This window comes from Pristiophorus japonicus, chromosome 16, assembly GCF_044704955.1.
Source record: "Pristiophorus japonicus isolate sPriJap1 chromosome 16, sPriJap1.hap1, whole genome shotgun sequence".
NCBI lineage: Eukaryota > Metazoa > Chordata > Chondrichthyes > Pristiophoridae > Pristiophorus > Pristiophorus japonicus.
Genome location: NC_091992.1, coordinates 74,534,378 through 74,553,896, shown reverse-complemented (window position 1 = coordinate 74,553,896; position 19,519 = coordinate 74,534,378). Strand labels below are relative to the sequence as shown.

The following is a 19,519-nucleotide window of genomic DNA, read 5'->3' as shown; positions in this document are numbered from 1 at the left end:
CCCCCCATCAATCTCTGACACGCCTACAGAATTAGAAGCGGCGCTGGGTGCGGGAGAGTTGGTGCTGGCTATCGGATGTGGAGACACTGTGAGCGGGCCCGATGTGTGGGCTCAGTCCATTCACACGCCGAGATTGGACGGGAGTGGGGAATGCCGCCGAGCATCCCTCTCTCTAATCCGAGAATCCACTTCATTCCAAGGGACTTCCGCTATGTTTGTGTGCACTTTGTCCCCAGTACTGATTATTAAAAATAAGAATCTGCTTTTTATTTCCCACTAACATGAGGCGTTGGCTTCACTGCGGCAACTGCTGCTCTCTCATCGTTAACCGGCTTTTGGTAAAACATTCCGAGAAAGCGCTCCCGGTGGCTCCTTAGGGAACGGCACCAAGCTGCGCGATACTGAGCCGCACCAATCGGGAAAGTGCCAGTTTTGTCCCCGGATTTGGCTGATCTGAGCTGGGCCAGTGGTGGTGGTACTGCAGTTGGCAACAATGTCCCTAGGCGAGGGAAGTACAGAGTCAGCCAGGTTCCTGTTCCTGGTCACGGCACAGTGACCCCTGCTGGGCTGTGGGACCAGGGTGTAATCGGGATCGGCTTTAAGGCATCCTGACCACTCCCAGTATGGCATAGAATGCCCCGGCCCACAGCGAGACAGAGTAAGTCCTGGCCCACAGCGACACCAGGTTAATCCTGGTGAAAAGCCTTGTGCGTGTAGAGAGAAACTCTGCTCTCTGATTTGCCGTTGAGTGTTCATAGAAATTTACAGCATGGAAAGAGGCCATTTTGGCCCATCGTGTCTGCGCCGGCCGACAGAGCTATCCAGCCTAATCCCACTTTCCAGCTCTTGGTCCGTAGCCCTGCAGGTTACAGCACTTCAAGTGCACATCCAAGTACTTTTTAAATGGTGAGGGTTTCTGCCTCTACCATCCTCTCAGGCAGTGAGTTCCAGACCCCCATCACCCTCTGGGTGACATTCGTTACCTCCTCAAAAAATTCAATCAAGTCAATCAGACACAACCTTCCCTCAACAAATCTGTGCTGATTGTCCTTGATTAATCCGTGTCTTTCTAAATGAAAATTTATCCTGCCCCCCCACAATTTTTTCCAATAGTTTTCCCTCCACCGAGGTTAGGCTGACTGGCCTGTAATTACTCGGTCTATCCCTTTCTGCCTTCTTAAACAAATGTACAACGTTAGCAGTCGTCCAGTCCTCCGGTACCACACGTGTAGCCAGAGAGGACTGGAAAATGATGGTCAGAGCCTCTGCTATTTCCTCTTTTGCTTCACTTAACAGCCTGGGATACATTTCATCCGGGCCTGGGGACTTATCCACTTTCAAAGCTGCTAAACCCCTTAATGCTTCCTCTCTCACTATGTTTATTTCATCTAATATTTCACACTCCTCCCTGATTGCATGTCTGCATCGCCCCTCTCTTTTGTGAAAACAGACGCAAAGGATTCATTAAGAACCATACCCACGTCTTCCGCCTCCACACACATTACCTTTATGGTCTCTAATAGGCCCCACTCTTTCTTTTGCTTATTCCTTTTGCTCTTAATGTATTTATAAAACATCTTTGGGTTTTCCTTGATTTTACTTTCCAAAATGTTTTCATGCTCTGCTTTCATAGTTTCCTTTTTGTTCTCACTCCTGCACTTCCTATTCTCCTCTAGGGTTTCTGCAGGATTGAGCCCTCGGTATCTGTCATAAGCCTCCCTTTATTTTCTTTATCCTATCCTGTATGCCCCTTGACATCCAAGGGGCTCTGGATTTGTTAGTCCCACCCTTTTTCTTTAAAGGAACATACTTGCTGCTCACTTGCTCAGCGTTGGCTGTTCTGTTCCGTGTCTCCACAGGAGAAAATTCAGAAGCTGTACGACAGAAAACTGAACGAAGGCCTCGATATGAACAACATCATTCAGCGGAAAAAGGAATTCCGCAACCCCAGGTTTGTGTGCTTGGACAGAATTCCGAGTCTGACTGCTTTAGGGCACAGGGAATGGGAAGGGGTTACTGCTTTAGGGCATAGGGAATGGGGAGGGGTCACTCCTGTCTGACTGAGGTTTAGGGGCGGTGCTATTCCTAACTGACTGGGGGTTAGGGGAGGGGCCATTGCTGTGTACCTGGGGTTTAGGGTAGGGGCCATTGCTGTGTACCTGGGGTTTAGGGGAGGGGCCACTGCTGTGTACCTGGGGTTTAGAGGAGGGGCCATTGCTATGTACCAGGGGTTTAAGGGAGGGGCCATTGCTGTGCACCTGCGGTTTTAAGGGAGGGGCCATTGCTGTGTACCTGCGGTTTTAAGGGAGGGGCCATTGCTGTGTACCTGGGGTTTGGGGGAGGGGCCACTGCTGTGTACCTGGGGTTTAGAGGAGGGGCCACTGCTGTGTACCTGGGGTTTAAGGGAGGGGCCATTGCTGTGTACCTGGGGTTTAGGGGAGGGGCCATTGCTATGTACCTGCGGTTTTAAGGGAGGGGCCATTGCTGTGTACCTGGGGTTTGGGGGAGGGGCCACTGCTGTGTACCTGGGGTTTAGAGGAGGGGCCACTGCTGTGTACCTGGGGTTTAGGGGAGGGGCCAATGCTGAGTACCTGGGATTTAGGGGAGGGGCCACTGCTGTGTACCGTGGGTTTAGGGGAGGGGCCATTGTTGTGTACTGTGGGTTTAGGGGAGGGGCCATTGCTGTGTACCTGAGGTTTAGGGGAGGGACCATTGCTGTGTACCTGGTGTTTAGGGGAGGGGCCATTGCTGTGTACCTGGGGTTTAAGGGAGGGGCCATTGCTGTGTACCTGGGGTTTAGGGGAGGGGCCATTGCTATGTACCTGGGGTTTAGGGGAGGGGCCATTGCTATGTACCTGGGGTTTAAGGGAGGGGCCATTGCTGTGTACCTGGGGTTTTAAGGGAGGGGCCATTGCTGTATACCTGGGGTTTAGGGGAGGGGCCACTGCTGTATACCTGGGGTTTAGGGGAGGGGCCACTGCTGTGTACCGTGGGTTTAGGGGAGGGGCCACTGCTGTGTACCTGGGATTTAGGGGAGGGGCCACTGCTGTGTACCGTGGGTTTAGGGGAGGGGCCACTGCTGTGTACTGTGGGTTTATGGGAGGGGCCACTGCTGTGTACCGTGGGTTTAGGGGAGGGGCCATTGCTGTGTACCTGGGATTTAGGGGAGAGGCCATTGCTGTGTACCTGGAGTTTAGTGGAGGGGCCATTGCTATTTACCTGGGGTTTAGGGGAGGGGAGATTGCTGCGTGGTTGGGGTTTGGGGAGGGGCCACTGCTGTGTACCTGGGATTTAGGGGAGGAGTCACTCCAGTCTGGCTGGTGTTTAGGGAAGGGCCCATTGCTGTGTGGCTGGGGTTTAGGGGAGGGGTCACTGCTCTCTGTCTGGGGTTTTGGAAAGAGGATCACTGCTGTCCGGTTCCAGTTGGGGAGGGGCAGTCTAGGGGAGATTGTGGCTACACCCTATGCTGGAGTGTTGGTTGAATGTAGGTGCAGGCTGGTGTCAGTACAGCATGTGCCTTGGTTTAACAGTTCCTTTCTCTCTCCCTCGCTATCAGTATTTATGAAAAACTGATCCAGTTCTGTGGCATCGATGAACTCGGCACAAACTATCCAAAGGTATGTGTGCAACTCTTCCGTACAGATACTGCTGACCGTTTATGCTGTAGGTCACTTTTATATATTGAGAAGCTCAGGTGCTGGCCACAGGCCCTTCGAGCAAGGGTTAAAATAAGATAAGATAAGATAAAATAAAATAAGAAGCAATATGAGGCAGAGCTGATTAGATGACACCAAATATGAGTTTTAACAGTGTTAAGATTGTAAATTTGGCAGATGGTGTATAATGTTGGAAAGTGTGAGGTCATGCACTTTGGCAGAAAAAATCGAAGAGTAAGTTATTATTTAAATGGAGAAAGATTGCAAAATGCCGCAGTACAGCGGGACCTAGCGGTACTTGTGCATGAAACATAAAAGGTTAGTATGCAAGTACAGCAAGTGATCAGGAAGACCAATGGAGTATTGCAAAGGGGATGGAGTATAAAAGCAGGGAAGTCTTGCTACAGTTAAACAGAGTATTGTTGAGGCCACACCTGGAATATTGCGTGCAGTTTTGGTTTCCATATTTACGAAAGGATGTACTTGCTTTGGAGGCAGTTCAGAGAAGGTTCACCAGGTTGATTCCCGAGATGAGGGGGTTGACTTATGAGGAAAGGTTGAGTAGGTTGGGCCTCTACTCATTGGCAGCTAATGTAACGCCTCTGTTTAAAAAAGGGGGCAGACAAAAGGCAGGTAACTATAGGCCGGTTAGTTTAACATCTGTAGTGGGGAAAATGCTTGAAACTATCATTAAGGAAGAAATAGCGGGACATCTAAATAGGAATAGTGCAATCAAACAGACACAGCATGGATTCATGAAAGGGAAATCATGTTTAACTAACTTACTGGAATTCTTTGAGGATATAACGAGCATGGTGGATAGAGGTGTACCGATGGATGTGGTGTATTTAGATTTCCAAAAGGCATTCGATAAGGTGCCACACAAAAGGTTACTGCAGAAGATAAAGGTACGCGGAGTCAGGAAATGTATTAGCATGGATAGAGAATTGGCTGGCTAACAGAAAGTAGAGAATCGGGATAAATGGGTCCTTTTCGGGTTGGAAATCGGTGGTTAGTGGTGTGCCACAGGGATCGGTGCTGGGACCACAACTGTTTACAATATACATAGATGACCTGAAAGAGGGGACAGAGTGTAGTGTAACAAAATTTGCAGATGACACAAAGATTAGTGGGAAAGCGGGTTGTGTAGAGGACACAGAGGCTGCAAAGAGATTTAGATAGGTTAAGCGAATGGGCTACGGTTTGGCAGATGGAATACAATGTCGGAAAGTGTGAGGTCATCCACCTTGGGGGAAAAAAACAGTAAAAGGGAATATTATTTGAATGGGGAGAAATTACAACATGCTGCGGTGCAGAGGGACCTGGGGGTCCTTGTGCATGAATCCCAAAAAGTTAGTTTGCAGGTGCAGCAGGTAATCAGGAAGGCGAATGGAATGTTGGCCTTCATTGCGAGAGGGATGGAGTACAAAAGCAGGGAGGTCCTTCTGCAACTGTATAGGGTATTGGTGAGGCCGCACCTGGAGTACTGCGTGCAGTTTTGGTCACCTTACTTAAGGAAGGATATACTAGCTTTGGAGGGGTTACAGAGACAATTCACAAGGCTGATTCCGGAGATGAGGGGGTTACCTTATGATGATAGATTGAGTAGACTGGGTCTTTATTCGTTGGAGTTCAGAAGGATGAGGGGTGATCTTATAGAAGCATTTAAAATAATGAAAGGGATAGACAAGATAGAGGCAGAGAGGTTGTTTCCACTGGTCGGGGAGACTAGAACTAGGGGGCACAGCCTCAAAATACGGAGGAGCCAATTTAAAACCGAGTTGAGAAGGAATTTCTTCTCCCAGAGGGTTGTGAATCTGTGGAATTCTCTGCCCAAGGAAGCAGTTGAGGCTAGCTCATTGAATGTATTCAAGTCACAGATAGATAGATTTTTAACCAATAAGGGAATTAAGGGTTACGGGGAGCGGGCGGGTAAGTGGAGCTGAGTCCACAGCCAGATCAGCCATGATCTTGTTGAATGGCGGAGCAGGCTCGAGGGGCTAGATGGCCTACTCCTGTTCCTAATTCTTATGTTCTTATGAATTCAGAAGAATGTGAGGTGATCTTATCGAAACGTGTAACATTATGAGGGGGCTTGACAAGGTGGATGCAGAGAGGATATTTCCACTGATGGGGAGACTAGAACTAGAGGGCATAATCTTAGAATAAGGGGTCGCCCATTTAAAACTGAGATGAGGAGGAATTTCTTCTCTTGGGGTTGTAAATCTGTGGAATTCGCTGCCTCAGAGAGCTGTGGAAGCTGGGACATTAAATAAATTTAAGATAGAGACAGTCAGTTTCTTAACCGATAAGAGGTTATGGGGAGCGGGCAGGGAAGTGGACCTGAGTCCACGATCGGATCAGCCGTGATCATATTAAATGGCAGAGCAGGCTCGAGGGGCTGTATGGCCTACTCCTGCTCCTATTTCTTATGTTCTTATGTAAGAGTAAGGAGCGAGTCGGGGCAGTGAGATGTTCCACAGTTCTGACGTGCTCGGAAAGAATGAACGAGAGTTGAAGGTAGTGTGATCAGTCTTGATTTTAACTCAATAAGGATGAGATAGCAGCTCGAATTCAGATCTTACATTACACAATTTATCCAAATTTGAAATACAGTGGATCAAACCTTGAATTTCACCTTCCTCCCTCTTGTCCATTGCTGTATTCCGAGTCTTGAAGTAAACCAAGGGAGAGTCAGAAGAGGCCACTCCAGAAAAATGAGGAAGGATCCAAATGACATGTCTGAATAAGGCTCCCTCTACCCTGTCTCATCAAACACTCCCAGGGCAGGTACAGCACGGGTTAGATACAGAGTAAAGCTCCCTCTACACTGTCCCATCAAACACTCCCAGGGCAGTACAGCACGGGGTTAGATACAGAGTAAAGCTCCCTCTACACTGTCCCATCAAATACTCCCAGGGCAGGTACAGGGGATTAGATACAGAGTAAAGCTCCCTCTGCACTGTCCCATCAAACACTCCCAGGGCAGGTATAGCACGGGTTAGATACAGAGTAAAGCTCCCTCTACACTGTCCCATCAAACACTCCCGGGGCAGGCACAGCATGGGTTAGATACAGAGTAAAGCTGCTGTCAGTGAGACACCAATGGAGTGGTGTATTTGAGGTGATGTTGTACTGTTTGTCCATGAGATGAGACTGCCCAACCTATTTCACATGGACCCTTTATAGCAATCAGAGCCGACTCGTTCCATCAGTCTGGGCAAGATTACAAACCGGTTCCCTGAACAATGACATAAGAACATAAGAAATAGGAGCAGGAGTAGACCATTCGGCCCCTCGAGTCTGCTCCACCATTCCATAAGATCATGGCTGATCTTCTACATCAACTCCACTTTCCCACCCTATCCCATATCCCTTGAATCTCTCGGTATCCAAAAATCTATTTCTGTCTTGAATATACTCAAAGACTGAGCATCCACAGCCCTCTGGGGCAGAGAATTCCAAAGATTCACCACCCTCTGAGTGAAGAAGTTTCTCCTCATCTCAGTCCTAAATGGCTGACCCCTTATTCTGAGACTGTGCCCACTGGTTCTGTCGAGCCCTGTAAAAATTTATACATTTCAGTGTGATCACCTCTCATTCTTGCAAACATCAGGGAATATAGGCCCATTCTACTCAATCTCTCTTCATAGGACAGCCTTCTCATCTCAGGAATCAATCTAGTGAACCTTTGTTGCACCCCCTCTAAGGCAAGTATATCTTTACTTGAGTAAGGAGACCAAAACTGTACACAATACTCGAGGTGTGGTCTCACTAAAGCCCTATATAATTGTAGCAATAGTTTATAATTCTTACACTCACTGACCCACTGCCCCTCCCAGTCCCCATGTGATGCACTTCTTGTGTGATGCTATTAATTCCTCTCCTCAAACTGTTTCCATCAGCAGTGACACACCTGCAACCACCAGTTCTTCACCCTAGTGTTGGACCACTCCAAACACTCTCTGCAGACACAAGCCAAGTTTGGAAAGAGAATCTAGAATTGCACTTGTGTTTTTTTTTTAAACTGGTGAAGTGAACTTTGGCACAAACATTTCACCCGTGCACCAATACTCTTTACTGAGGTTCACTAGGTTCATTCCGGAGATGAGGGGTTGAGTAGATTGGGCCTCTACACATTGGAGTTCAGAAGAATGAGAGGTGATCTTATCGAAACATACAAGATATTGAGGGGGCTCAACAAGGTGGATGCAGGGAGGATATTTCCACTCATAGGGGAAACTAAAACTAGGAGACATAGTCTCAGTATAAGGGGCCACCCATTTAAAACTGAGATGTGGAGGAATTTCTTCTCTGAGGGTTGTAAATCTGTGGAATTCTCTGCCTCAGAGAGCTGTGGAGGCTGGGTCATTGAATATATTTAAGGTGGAGATAGACAGATTTTTGAACGATAAGGGAGTGAAGGGTTATGGGGAGCGGGCAGGGAAATGTAACTGAGTCCATGATCAGATCAGCCATGATCTTATTAAATGGCAGAGCAGGCTCGAGGGGCCAGCTGGCCCACTCCTGCTCCTATTTCTTATGTATGTAAATCCTCACCACAGCCCAGCACTGATACAACAAAATTATTTTATGACGTGCGAGTAAAATAATCGTGAATCGTGTCTTCCTTGTTGCTGAAACACAACGAGATCATGATTCGGTACAAAGACGATGGTTCGGCCACATCTGGAATGCTGTGCAATGTAGGACTCCTTTGTAGAAGTGGTGTAATGGCTGTGGAGAAAGGTCAGCACACGTTTACTGGAAACACCGCAGAGATAAGCGGTCTGCTTTATGAGGCAAGGCTCTGAAATTGAGGGAGGATTGGATAGAACTTTTCAAAACGATAAAAGGAATAGGCAATAGGCAATACTTTTCCTGATTTTTATTGGTCAGTTAATCGGCGACAAGAGATCGTGATCTCGATAAGCTTTACAAAGGGGGAGATTAGAAGCAATTTATTTCCCGTAAAGGGCCATCGGAATGTGGGATGCTTTGCCTCGGGTGGGGATTGATGCTAAATCGGGTACAGCTGTGTGTGACATCAGTCCCGACAGAGGCCGGAACTCAGTGAGGCAACAAAGAAAGACTTGCATTTATATAGCACCTTTCAAAACCTCAGGACGTCCCAAAGTGCTTTACAGTAAATGTAGTACTTTTGAAGGCCAAATGGTCACCTCCTCAGCTCAGATTTGTTTCTAAACCCACACTGACCACACAGTGAGGGACAGTGAGTATGTTGTAGATATGATGCGTCTGCTGCGTCACATACAGCAGCATGGCAGTGGGGTACATTGTCTGGTCCAGTATGTTTGACCTGTGACTTTCTCCGCAGGACATGTTTGACCCCCATGGATGGTCAGAGGACTCGTACTACGAAGCTTTAGGTAATGTTTTATTGGAACCCGTGGCGAGCACGCGCCTGTCTTGGTCACTCTCGCTTTGTTGCCGGTGCCGTGCTCAGGCCCATTCTGACACCCCGTCTCCTTCTCCTCTTGCAGCCAAGGCTCAGAAAGTAGAAATGGACAAGATCGAGAAAGCCAAGAAGGAGCGGACAAAGGTGAGTGGACAGCAGCACTGAAGCTGCCAGGACAGGAAACGACGAGGCCAGCTACAGAGTATCACTCTGCCACAACAATGTGCCTTATTCCCAACTCAAGTACTCCCAGTCCCCCATAAAAGTGGAGGGCAGAGAAACCCAAGGCAAAAATCAAAAAGGGCCACATTACAGCAAAATTCTAAAGGGACAAAGTGTGTTAAAAAGACAAGCCTGAAGGCTCTGTGCCTCAATGCGAGGAGTATTCGTAATAAGGTGGACGAATTAACTACGCAGGCAGCTACTAATGAATATGATATAAATGGGATTATGGAGACATGGCTCCGGGGTGACCAAGGCTGGGAACTCAACATCCAGGGGTATTCAACATTCAGGAAGGATAGACAGAAAGGAAAAGGAGGTGGGGCAGCGTTGCTGGTTAAAGAGGAGATTAACGCAATAGTAAGGAAGGACATTAGCTTGGATGATGTGGAATCTGTATGGGTAGGGATGCGGAACACCAAAGGGCAGAAAACGCTAGTGCAAGTTGTGTACAGACCACCAAACAGTAGTAGTGAGGTTGGGGACAGCATCAAACAAGAAATTAGGGATGTGTGCAATAAAGCTACAGCAGTTATCATGAGCGACTTTAATCTACATATAGATCGGCCTAACCAAACTGGTAGCAATACGGTGGAGGAGGATTTCCTGGAGTGTATTAGGGATGGTTTTCAAGACCAATATGTCGAGGAACAAACTAGAAGCTAGCCATCCTAGACTGGGTGCTATGTAATGAGAAAGGACTAATTAGCAATCTTGTTATGCAAGGCCCCTTGGGGAAGAGTGACCATACTATGGTAGAATTCTTTATTAAGATGGAGAGTGACACAGTTAATTCAGAGATTAGGGTCCTGAACTTAAGGAAAGGTAACTTCGATGGTATGAGACATGAGTTGGCTAGAATAGACTGGCGAATGATACTTAAAGGGTTGACGGTGGATAGGCAGCGGCCAACATTTAAAGATCACATGGATGTGATCACACAGTTGTACATCCCTGTCTGGAGTAAAAATAAAATGGGGAAGGTGGCTCAACCATGGCTAACAAGGGAAATTAAGGATAGTGTTAAATCCAAGCAAGAGGCATATAAATTGGTTAGAAAAAGCAGCAAACCTCAGGACTGAGAGAAATTTAGAATTCAGCAGAGGAGGACAAAGGGTTTAAGTATGAGGGGGAAAATAGAGTATGAGAGGAAGTTTGCTGGGAACATAAAAGCTGACTGCAAAAGCTTCTATAGATAAGTGAAGAGAAAAAGATTAGTGAAGACAAATGTAGGTCCCTTGCAGTCAGAATCAGGTGAATTTATAATGGGGAACAAAGAAATGGCAGACCAATTGAACAAATACTTTGGTTCTGTCTTCACGAAGGAAGACACAAATCACCTTCCAGAAATACTAGGGGACCGAGGGTCTAGCGAAAAGGAGGAACTGAAGGAAATCCTTATTAGTCAAGAAATTGTGTTGGGGTAATTGATGGGATTGAAGGCCAATAAATCCCCAGAGCCTGATGGTCTGCATCCCAGAGTACTTAAAGAAGTGGCCCTAGAAATAGTGGATGCATTGATGATCATTTTCCAACAGTCTATTGACTCTGGATCAGTTCCTATGGACTGGAGGGTAGCTAATGTAACACCATTTTTTTTTAAAAGGAGGGAGAGAGAAAACGGTGCTTACAGACCGGTTAGTCTAACATCGGTAGTGGAGAAAATGTTGAAATCAATTATTAAAGATGAAATAGCAGCGCATTTGGAAAGCAGTGACAGGATTGGTCCAAGTCAGCATGGATTTATAAAAGGGAAATCATGCTTGACAAATCTTCTAGAATTTTTTGAGGATGTAACTAGTAGAGTGGACAAGGGAGTACCAGTGGCTGTGGTGTATTTGGACTTTCAAATGGCTTTTGACAAAATCCCACACGAGATTGGTGTGCAAAATTAAAGCACATGGTATTGGGGTGGATAGAGAACTAGTTGGCAGACAGGAAGCAGAGAGTCGGGATAAACGGGTCCTTTTCAGAATGGCAGGCAGTGACTAGTGGGGTGCCGCAGGGCTCAGTGCTGGGACCCCAGCTATTTACAATATACATCAATGATTTAGATGAAGGAATTGAGTGTAATATCTCCAAGTTTGCAGATGACACTAAGCTGGGTGGCAGTGTGAGCTATGAGAAGGATGCTAAGAGGCTGCAGGGTGACTTGGACAGGTTAGGTGAGTGGACAAATGCATGGCAGATGCAGTATAATGTGGATAAATGTGAGGTTATCCACTTTGGTGGCAAAAACATGAAGGCAGAATATTATCTGCATAATGGCAGATTAGGAAAAGGGGAGGTGCAACGAGACATGGGTGTCATGGTACATCAGTCATTGAAAGTTGGCATGCAGGTACAGCAGACGGTGAAGAAGGCAAATGGCATGTTGGCCTTCATAGCTAGGCGATTTGAGTATAGGAGCAGAGAGGTCTTACTGCAGTTGTACAGGGCCTTGGTGAGGCCTCATCTGGAATATTGTGTTCAGTTTTGGTCTCCTAATCTGAGGAAGGACATTCTTGCTATTGAGGGAGTGCAGCGAAGGTTCACCAGACTGATTCCCGGGATGGCAGGACTGACATATGAGGAGAGACTGGATCGACTGGGCCTGTATTCACTGGAGTTTAGAAGAATGAGAAGGGATCTCATAGAAACATATAAGATTCTGACGGGATTGGACAGGTTAGATGCAGGATGAATGTTCCCGATGTTGGTGAAGTCCAGAACCAGGGGTCACAGTCTAAGGATAAGGGGTAAGCCATTTAGGACCGAGATGAGGAGAAACTTCTTCATTCAGAGAGTTGTTAACCTGTGGAATTCTCTACCGCAGAGAGTTGTTGATGCCAGTTCGTTAGATGTATTCAAGAGGGAGTTAAATATGACCCTTGCGGCTAAAGGGATCAAGGGGTATGGAGAGAAAGCAGGAAAGGGGTACTGAGGTGAGTGATCAGTCAGGATCTTATTGAATGGTGGTGCAGGCTCGAAGGGCCGAATGGCCTACTCCTGCACCTATTTTCTTTGTGTCTTTGTGGGTTATAACACTATCTAGTAAGGTCCCATCCGCACTGGTAACCCTCCACTACATCACCTATCAGGCTATTCCACCATGGGGGGAGCATTAAAGTAGTGTCCAATCCTACCCTCATCTGACATCCACACACGCACTTCCCAACAGGCATCAATAGATTGTCATTGGGAACTGGAAGACTGGCTGACTCCCCCCCCCCCCCCCCCCCCCAGCCCCACTCGACCCCCAACCTAACATTACAAGTGCCAGTCATTGGCTTGATAATGTAAAGTTCTTATCACAGATGGTGTTATGTTCTCTTGATGGCGGGGCGGGAGCTTTCTGAACCTTTTGGACTCCCTTGCTTCAGTGTATTCTGGACGCTGAGGCTCCCTCCCCAATGGTCCACAGAGTCTTTTCCCTCGCCCCGTTATCTGCCGTTACTGCGACTACTCCTCCCTGTTTTCAGAAGATGGCAGAATAACACAACAGTCGATCTGATCTTGAGCTTTAACTGCTGAACAAAATTATTAAATATCAAAATAGCAAAAAAAAACAAAGACGTGCATTTATATAGCGTCTTTCATGACCACCGGATGTCTCAAAGCGCTTTACAGCCACTGAAATACTTTTTGGAGTGTAGTCACTGTTGTGATGTGGGAAACGCGGCAGCTAAGTTGCACACAGCAAGCTCCCACAAACAGCAATGTGATAATGACCAGACAATCTGTTTTTGTTATGTTGATTGAGGGATAAGTATTGGCTGCATCAATAGCAAATAGTAGCTGTAACACAACATATATTTGTACAGTGGTTGTTGCTAGCTCCTTCCTCAAGGTAAAACAGACCAGTTGCAAGCGACTGTGCTGCACGATGATTTAACTCGTATTCTTGCAGGATGGCTCCAAAATTAATGAGGATAGAAAGAAAAGGGAGTTTATTTTGAGGCTTCAAAGAGAGTTCCCTAATTTGAAAAAAGATAGCTTCTGGGTCTTTTCAAACCTCCTTACACCAGCTGATTCTGTTCTTGTACCTTAGATCAGTGTCAATGGTAAGTCGTAATTCTCCACCCCTCCACAGTGTCTGTCCTTGGCTCCAGATCGAGATATGTTTCTGGTGACACAGCCAAGTGACAGCAAACTGTGTTTGGTAATTGCTTTTAAGTCCTGGACCATCAAACACTTCAGTCTATAAAAGGGATAGAACAGCACGGTAAATCTTGTTTAAAACTTAAAATAATTAAACACATTTATTCAACAAGAAACAAGTATAAATATCGTAACTGATAAGCTAGTTATATATTTAGAGTAGAATTTTTTTAATCAAACGTCTTGTGTAGTTAAAATAATGACCGATCACAATTCTGTGAACTAAACTAAGCTTTTGTGGCTACACACAGTATCTCTGATCGCTTCCTGAAATATCACTCAACTTGTCTACTTGGATTCTCAAACTAAAGAATAAGAAAGACCTTTTCACCACCTCAGGACATCCCAAAGCACTTCACAGCCAATTAAATACTTTTGAAGTATAGTCACTGTTGTAATGTAGGAAATGCGGCAGTCAATTTGTGCACAGCAAGCTCCCACAAACAGCAATGAGATGTGATCAGATAATCTGCTTTTAGTGATGTTGGTTGAAGGATAAATATTGGCCAGAACACCGAGAAGAATTCCCCAACTCCTCTTCGAAATAGTGCCATGGGGTCTTTTATGTCCACCTGAGAGGGCAGACGGGGCCTCGGTTTAATGTCTCACCCGAAGGACAGCACCTCAACACGGCACTGGAGTGTCAGCCTGGATTATGTGCTCAGGTCTCTGGAAGGGGATATATCCGAGGCGCGAGTGAGCAACACTGACACTTCTCAACCGCAACTTGAATTTATATCGTGCCTTTAATATAATAAAACATCCCAAGGCACTTATCCCAAAACGTCCCAGCTATCTCCTCTCCGGAGTCTTCCCAAATGACTATTGGCCAAAATTATTCTTTTTTATATTCCAGAAAAGAATTGCCAAGACTTTAATAAACTTTTTAAAGTAAGTTTTACAAATTCAAAAATGGTTCAATACAATCTGAACCAATTATTGTTAAATTTGAATTACACCTGTCTCGAGCCTGCTGTCAACAGAACTAACTATATTGTATCAGGATAGACGCAATAAAAGATTTGTCACTTTAGCCGTCCGGTCAAACTCCAAATGCAATTATGACTGGGTTAAAGAAAGACTTGCATTTATATAGCGCCTTTCACGCCCACCTGAGAGGGCTAATGGGGCCTCAGTTTAACGTCTCAGCCGAAAGACAGCACCTCCGACAGTGCGGCACTCCCTCAGTACTGCACTCGAGTGTCAACCTGGATTTTTGTGCCCTGGCATGGGACTTGAACCCACAACCTTCTGACTCAGAGGCAAGTGTGCTGCCTACTGAGCCACAGCTGAAAAAAGATAGCTAGCAATCACTATACGCAATTATTTTTGCCCTGATAACTACCTTCGAAACATTGACTGGTACCCAATTAGTTGAAATAACTTTGTTCTATTCAAAAGGAGCTGTCGATCAACAGCAGCTGAATTCCTATAGCTGCTTTAGTGTGAAAACATCCCGAGGTGCTTTATTTGGTCAGGGGTTGGGGGAGGGGTGGGTGCAGTGGGGAAGGAACAGACAAGCAATTGTGCGAGAATTAGGAGGCAACGAGAAGTTTGGTTGAAAAGAAGAGTTTGCGAACATTTGGAAAGGCGGAGACGGAAGTGGAGAGGCAAAGGGATTTAATGAGGGAGTTCCACACAGCAGGGTTGAAGCAATTGAAGGGGGAATGTAAAAAAGGCAAGAGTCAAAGGATGCAAGGGTGGAGAAAGTTGCGGGAATAAGATGGGTTGAGGCTGTGGGAAAATTTGAAGATGAGGATTTGAAGTTCAGTATGTCCTGGCTGAGAGCCAGTGTGGGTCAGAGAGGATGGAAGTGATGAGCAAGTGGAACTGAATGCGGGTCCGATTACAAGCTGGGGATTGTGCAGGGTGTTGAATGGGAGGTCAGCAATGGGGACATTGGGAAAATGCAAGGGACAAAAGCATGGGTATGGTATTGCCGCCCAGATGGAAGTAAGCAGTCTTGGTAATGGGTAGGATGTGGGGTTTAAAGCTCCACTCTGTGTCAAACAGGACAAACACACAGCTGAACATATCACACAAGATGTTTGTATTTGAATTAGATGGCTTGGCTCCTCCCTTGAGCAATAGCCAGCCAGCAGCCTGACGAACTGTTGCAACGATTGTATAAACTGGAATATGAGTTCTGAGAGTTATTAACCTCTCCTGTACCATAAGACCATTGAAGAAGCCAAACCCAAGCTAAACCTAAGGGTAAAATGCTAATCTTTTCTCACAATGAGGACTACGTGCGTTGAGGGTTCCGATGGAGGTGTGCTGAGGGAGAATCGGGTGGCTGTTCTTGTTCTGTTTGATTTGCTTCTCATCTCTTTTTTTAGATTGAATTTGTGACCAGAACAAAAACAGGAACCAACACCAGCTGTGCCACAGCCACAACAAACACAGCAAGCACCACCGCAGCAGGTAACTCGCCTGCTGGGAACGCACCGCACGCCTCGCCGGGAACATGGCGCGCCGGGAGAACACACCGCGCGCCGCACCGAGAACACACACCGCGTGCCGCACCGGGAACACACCGCATGCCGTGCCGGGAACACACCATGCCGGGAACGCGCCGCGCCGGGAACACACCGCACACCGTGCCAGGATCACACAACACGCCGTGCCGGGAACACATGGTGCCGGGATCACACCGCACAACGCGCCGGGAACACGCCGCGCCGGGAACACACCGCACGCCGCGCCGGGAGGGGGGGGAACACACCTTGCCGGAGGGGGGGGGGGAACACACCGCACCGTGCGGGAACACACCGCACGCTGGGCAGGAATACACCGCACAGTGTGCCGGGAACACACCGCACGCCGGGGGGGGGAACACAGCGCCCGCCGCACCGGGAACCCACCGCACGCCGGGGGGGGAACACAGCGCCCGCTGCACTGGGAACATACCGCACGCCAGGGGGGAGCACACGGCGCGCACTCCAAGCAGGGTTGGCGGTGAGTCAGTGCTTGTGCTACAATGGAGTGCAGCCACAGGTAACTTTCCTCATTAACCTGCTCTCTCTCCCACCTCTCTCCAGATTCTCAGAAAAGGAAGAGTAAATGGGACTCAGCGGTTCCCGTGACGACAATAGCGCAGCCGACCATCATCACCACCACCGCCACACTGCCAGGGGTCGTCACAGTGACCACCAGCGCCACCGGGGCAAAAACCACCGTCATTTCCGCAGTGGGGACCATCGTGAAGAAAGCCAAGCAATGAGCTCGGGTCGGGAGCGTGTCTCCGGGGGAGCGCCGGGCTGCCGCAGAGCTTGAGCCTTTCGGGGACCAGGCTCGCATTCTCAAACTTTCCCTTTCCGACTTGCAACAATTGATCCTCGCCCCTGCACAGCTGGGTCACAGCTCGGGGAGGGTCCCAATCGGGATCAGGAACCCCTAAACTCAACTTGAAAACAAAACATGTCTGTGATGCCTGCTGAAGCAGTGGTTGGAGTTTCAACACTGAAGGGGCCTGAATTGTAAATATAGTGAGAAACATACCCTGTAACCTGGCCAACTGGAGGGGAGCCGGGGTGGGGGGGGAGGGGGAAATGGGCTGGTGGGGGGGGCAGGGACTGGGAGGGGAGAGTGAGGAGGAGGGACGGGGAGGGGGGAGGAACAGGGAAGGGGAGAGGGGAAGAGGAGGGACCGGGAGGGGGGAGGGGTAGGGGGAGGAAGAGGAAGGACGGGGAGGGGAGGAAGAGGAGGGACGATGAGGGGGGGTAGAGGAGGGACGGGGAGGAGGGAAGTGGAGGAGGGGGAGGAGGGGGGGGGGGGAGAGGGAGGAGGAAGGACTGGGAGGGGGGAGGGGGTGGAAGGAGACGAGATAATAGGACTGCTGGAGATGTCTGGGAGTCAAGCCCACATGTCTGGATATTGATGGTGCTTTCAGTCTGTCTCACACTGGTCTGTCACACGTGTGTTGTGAACCGTGGGTGAGTAAGCACACACGTGTATAGTTATAATGAAGCATTGTAGACTGCTGGCAGCATGTAAACACAAATAAAAGCTTTTTACTTTCCTGTTTGTGTTAAGCTGAAGCCAGCTTCTTGCACAGACTCTTGAACCTGATCTCTCTCAGACCCTCAAGGAATTTGTTTTGCCAGTTTTCTGCGTTTCCGCTTCAAGTGCTACCTCTTACTGAGGAATCACTGCCCCACCCAAGTGTGAGGATCCAGATGGAGTGTTGGCAAGCTATTTGACTTTGTGAGCCGTCACAGCTGACCCAATCCTGTTCTCACCTGACACCCATGTACACATTCTTTCCAGCAGGGGCAAAAGGAGGGAGCAGGAAACATGACTGAATTTTGAACTGCACTGCCGCAAATGCTGCCCACAGCTGGGATCAGGTAACTTGGCACAAGCCAGGCATTGAACTTGGGACCATCTGGTCTGTGAGGCTCAGCACCACACATGGGTACATAGAAATTGCAAAGCAAGAAACGGCCACAGTCCAGCTACTTCGCCTTCTACCATCCTGGTAGTTGCAAAATACAACAATAATGGAGGTTTTGACCACTCTCAGCAGTCGATGTCCATCAATGAGGGTACAACAGACTCAGACACGAGGCGAGGAAACCCCAGTGATGCAGAGCTGTGGGAACCACAGGTCCAAAGTCTCCTCTTCCTCCCACGCATGCTACACTCACCACATGTCATGTCTCCAATTACTCATGTATACCGTATCCTAAAATGTTATTTTCTGAAAGATATCTATCTCATTTGACTTTGAATGAATCAATACTAACTGCGCCCACCATCTCCCTCGGGAACCTGATCCATAGATTTGACTTCTCACTCACTGAAATATTGTTTCCACACATTGATTTTGAATTTACCTACATGATCTAGTACCACAAACAGCAATTATATCTCCTTTCAGCCATCTTGGTTACTGGACGGAAAACAGAGAGTCGGGGTAAACGGGTAATTTTTGGAATGGCAGGTGTAACTAGTGGGGTGTCGCAAGGATCAGTGCTTGGCCCCCAGCTCTTCACAATCTATATCAATGACTTAGATGAGAGGACCAAGTGTAATATGGCCAAGTTTGCTGATGATACAAAGCTAGGTGGGAAAGTGAGGAGGACATAAATGGGTTAAGTGAGTGGGCAAGAAGGTGGCATAAAATGTGGGGAAAAATGAAATTATCCAGTTTGGTAGGAAGAATGGAAAAGCAGAATATTTTTTTTAAAAGGTGAGACTAGTAAATGCTGATACTCAGGGATTTTGGTGTCCTTGTACACGAATCACAGAACGTTAATAAGCTGGTCAAAAAAAGTTACAGCAAGCATTAGAAAGGTGCATGGTACATTAACTTTTATTGCAAGGGGTTGGAGTACAAGAGTAAGGAAGACTTGCTGAATTATATTGGGCTTTGGTAAGACCACACCTTGAGTACTGTGTACAGTTTTGGTCTCCTTACTAAGGACTGATATACTTGCCTTAGAGGGGGTGAAACGACAGTTCACTAGATTGATTCCTGGGACAAGATGGTTTCATATTATTGAATAGACTAGGCCTATATTCTGTGGAGCTTAGAAGAATGAGAGGTGATCTCACTGAAACGTCTAAAATTCTTAGAGGGCTTGACAGGATAGATACTGAGAGGTTGTTTCCCCTGGCTGGAGAGTCTAGAACCAGGGGGCACAGTCTCAGAATAAGGGATCGGCCATTTAGATGCTCCTTCCGCTGCCTACGCTTGATTTCTGTATGCTCTCGGCGACGAGACTCGAGGTGCTCAGTGCCCTCCCAGATTCGAGGGGCCGAATGGCCTACTCCTGCTCCTATTTCTTCTGTTCACCTTTCCTGTAATAACATACCTAATATACATAACTGCTCCTCATAATCCAATCCCTTCATTCCCTCAATCATTCTGTTTGCTCTCTTGGTAACGCATTTCCCCACTGAGCACATCTCCGTTCTAACTGACATCTAGATTAGGCCCCTGTTTAAATTGACGCTGTGCGAAAAAGTGCCCATTCACTAATGTCTTATCGCTAAAGGCAGTCCCTCAAAATCGAGGAAGACTTGCTTCCACTCTAAAAGTGAGTTCTCAGGTGACTGAACAGTCCAATACGGGAAT

At 47.5% G+C, this 19,519-nt stretch overlaps 1 protein-coding gene across 2 annotated transcripts in view; it reads left to right on the top strand.

The window, feature by feature from the left end:
* Positions 1-16,964, top strand: part of sap30bp (SAP30 binding protein) — a 115,100-nt gene extending 98,136 nt beyond the window's left edge. For both annotated transcript variants that reach the window (XM_070858157.1, XM_070858158.1), the window contains exons 6-11: positions 1,860-1,951; positions 3,557-3,617; positions 8,995-9,046; positions 9,161-9,219; positions 15,777-15,861; positions 16,479-16,964. In XM_070858157.1, the coding sequence (XP_070714258.1) occupies positions 1,860-1,951; positions 3,557-3,617; positions 8,995-9,046; positions 9,161-9,219; positions 15,777-15,861; positions 16,479-16,660 (531 nt within the window). In that variant the 3' untranslated portion in view covers positions 16,661-16,964. The remainder of the gene's footprint in view (positions 1-1,859; positions 1,952-3,556; positions 3,618-8,994; positions 9,047-9,160; positions 9,220-15,776; positions 15,862-16,478) is intronic.
* The last annotated feature ends 2,555 nt before the right edge of the window (positions 16,965-19,519 follow it).